This window comes from Nicotiana tomentosiformis, chromosome 2 (genome assembly GCF_000390325.3).
Source record: "Nicotiana tomentosiformis chromosome 2, ASM39032v3, whole genome shotgun sequence".
NCBI classification, from domain to species: Eukaryota; Viridiplantae; Streptophyta; class Magnoliopsida; order Solanales; family Solanaceae; genus Nicotiana; species Nicotiana tomentosiformis.
In genome coordinates, this window is record NC_090813.1 from 113,077,853 (window position 1) to 113,080,881 (window position 3,029).

At 38.3% G+C, this 3,029-nt stretch overlaps 1 protein-coding gene across 1 annotated transcript; it reads right to left on the minus strand.

Annotated features, from left to right (window-relative positions):
• Positions 1-799: 799 nt before the first annotated feature.
• On the minus strand, positions 800-2,155 carry LOC104118770 (mitogen-activated protein kinase kinase kinase 20-like). Its single transcript, XM_009630126.4, has one exon. The coding sequence runs from the start codon at positions 2,074-2,076 to the stop codon at positions 994-996; it is 1,083 nt and encodes a 360-aa protein (XP_009628421.1). The 5' UTR covers positions 2,077-2,155; the 3' UTR covers positions 800-993.
• Positions 2,156-3,029: the final 874 nt, after the last annotated feature.

Sequence of the window (3,029 nt, forward strand, 5' to 3'; positions counted from 1 at the left end):
TGGATGTGCAGTTGCCAATGAAGCTGTTTTGTGACAACAAAGTTGCATTACCTATTACAGCAAATCCTATGTATCATGAGAGAACAAAACACATAGAAATAGATTGTCACTTCATAAGAGAGAAGATACAAGAGGGGTACATTTTGACAAAGCCATTTGGACATCAACATCATGCTTTTCTGTTGTCCAAGTTGGGAATGAAAAATATTTTTCATTCTCAACTTAAGGGGGAGTGTAGAGATATAAAATGTAGTTGAGACATTTTGTACATTGTGTTATTTAATATGTACTCTTCTACAACAATAACAGCAACAACAACAATAACTCAGTATAATCCCACTAATGGGGTCTGGGGAGGTTAGTTTGTACGCAGACCTTACCCCTACCCTGGGGTAAAGAGACTGTTTTCGATAGACCCTCGGCTCCCTCCCTCCAAGAACTCCCTACCTTTGCTCGTGGGGTAACTCGAACTCACAAGCTCTTGGTTGGAAGTAGAGGGTGCTCTTCTAGATACATCTATTAGTTGACTAGTAAGTACAACTTTGTATATATTAGACACAATTTGTACAATGTAGACATAAGAAAAGAAATACAGATTATTATTTCTCTCTACGATCTTCTTCTCTCACTCTACATTTCCTCTCTTCTTCCCACTAGACCTTGGCTCCATTTCTATGGCAGATCTAGGTTAGTTTTGACAGAAATAAAATAATTTTGTTTTCAAAATAAGTAGTACGTCGCTATTCTTTTTGGACAGAATAAAGAAACAATATAACTATACACTTCAGTGTGCCCCAACTTGTATCTGTATAATAAGTCATATAATAATTGCAACGTTTTGTATATACGATGTACCTGTCTTCTATGTACAAAAAATATTAAAATAATTTGGCCTAGCCTATTCACTAACGTGAAAGAAATTAAATGAAAAATCAGAGCTGCCAGTAAAAAATCTGCAGAACTCTGGGAAATATGAATCCATCTCAGGCTACATCATCTAACGCTGACCCAGTCATCAGCAGCAGACCAGTCAGATTCAGGTCTGCGTTCACCAGCTAATACTCGCAACCTTTCAGCCGGCGTTGTGGACCACGACCCGCCGTTTAAATTTAGTAATTCTTGAATTGCCGGCGAGGGTAGAGATGTAATTGAACATGTTGCTGAGGATTCAGCAGAGCCATCAGATACCCAATCTGGGAAATCAAATGGGCACCTAGGAGACGTCGAAGGAGTGCCACTCCCGCATGTTTCGTCGTTCAATGTAACAGTGGCATCATCATAATGTTGATCAGCAACAAAGGGATGATTTAGAAGCATCTCAGCCGTCCATCTCTTTTTTGGGTCCTTCACAAAACACTTTTCTAGAAAATCTTTTCCTAGTTCCGATAACTTCGCAGGAAATTCAGGCAACTCATCACCAACTCCAATTGTCATCAGTAGTTGGGTTATATTTGAGTAATTCCAGATTGGAACTCCTGCTTCCATCTCAGCAACCACACACCCAAGTGCCCAGATATCGGCAGGAGTGCCCTGTTCGCCGCCGGTAACCATTTCCGGCGACATATACAGTGGAGTACCCCTCAATTCACATCGCAAGCTATCATCTTTCTTTGATTCGGCCCTCTTTGCCAACCCAAAATCAGCAATTTTCAGTTGACCATCTTCACCTAAAAGAATGTTCTGAAGCTTAATATCACAGTGAACATAACCACTCTTGTGGATATAGTGTAGCCCTTTCAATAAGGCCTTGGTGTAATTCCTGACTTCAAATTCTGGCAATCTATGATCACCTGAATTCTTGAGCTTATTTGATAAATCACCCCCTGAAGCATATTCCAATAAGACATTGTACAACTTTTCGCCATTTTCGTAGGAATAGTTGTCGCCAAGGCAGCGGATAATATTGGGGCAACTTTTAAGCTCATCCAAAATTGTCTTCTCGTTCATTAGTGTAGCTGAACGAGAAGCGGCAGAAGATTTGACCACCATAGCTTGAGTGCTCTGCTTTCTGGGTATTGCAAAACTAACTTTGCCAAAGCTTCCATGACCTACTGCTTCACCTCTAACCCAATCCATGATTCTGTTTAATGGAAGTTTCTTGAGCTAAAACTTTTGTAATATAGGCCTTCTGTTTAAAAAAGGAAAGAAGATACCAGACGAAGGAGCAATGCATATCGAACTCTGTTTCACACGACACTTCTATATATAGCGTGGGGGAATTTCTTTTCTTTTCTTTTTTCTTTTAAATTATATTTTTGATACTTGACTTAGTGTTTTAGTGTTCACACAAGTATTAAATGAATATATGCGCTGCGCCTATTCATTTAATAATACTACGAGTTGTGGGTATGACAATTAATAATAAAAATTAGAAGAACACGTGATAATGGAAAGATCTTTCTTCGTAATTTGGCTAAACAGTTGCATAAATTTTAGAAACCTGGTCCAATGAATTTTGGTATATTTGTGAGCAAGTCAATATAGAGGTGTTAACTATGATATTTCAGACTTAATTCTTATCTAAGTGTGAGTATACATCCAAGTTGTTTGTTGATATTTTTATTACTATTATTCTGTAAGTGTGAGTAGTTATCCGTTGTTATTGTCTTATTATTGTAAAAATCTTATAATATTTGACTAAAAAAGTTTTCAGAACGTGCTTGTTAAGGTGGGATGAATTGTCCCGAAGGGACGGCCATTTGGTTTGGAGGGTGTTGTCCACATAGACCACGCAGGTTCGATCCTGCTCAATATCCTCTGGGTCTGAGTATGTCGTACAAAATTTGTTTAGTGCGGTTTACATCTTTTGTGTGATTTACAAACTATTATACAATGAAGAATTTACTCAGTGCATACAGAGTGCTCATCCGAAGGATAGAGACGGTAACGGCTGCGAATTTTTCTATTTCTTCAATTGGGAAAAAAAAAAATCTTTCCCATTTACGGTCTAAAATTGAAATTTAGAACCCCACGAGAATGGGATGCTCATTGTTAGAATAGTCCGAATGACTACTGTGCCACTAGTTATT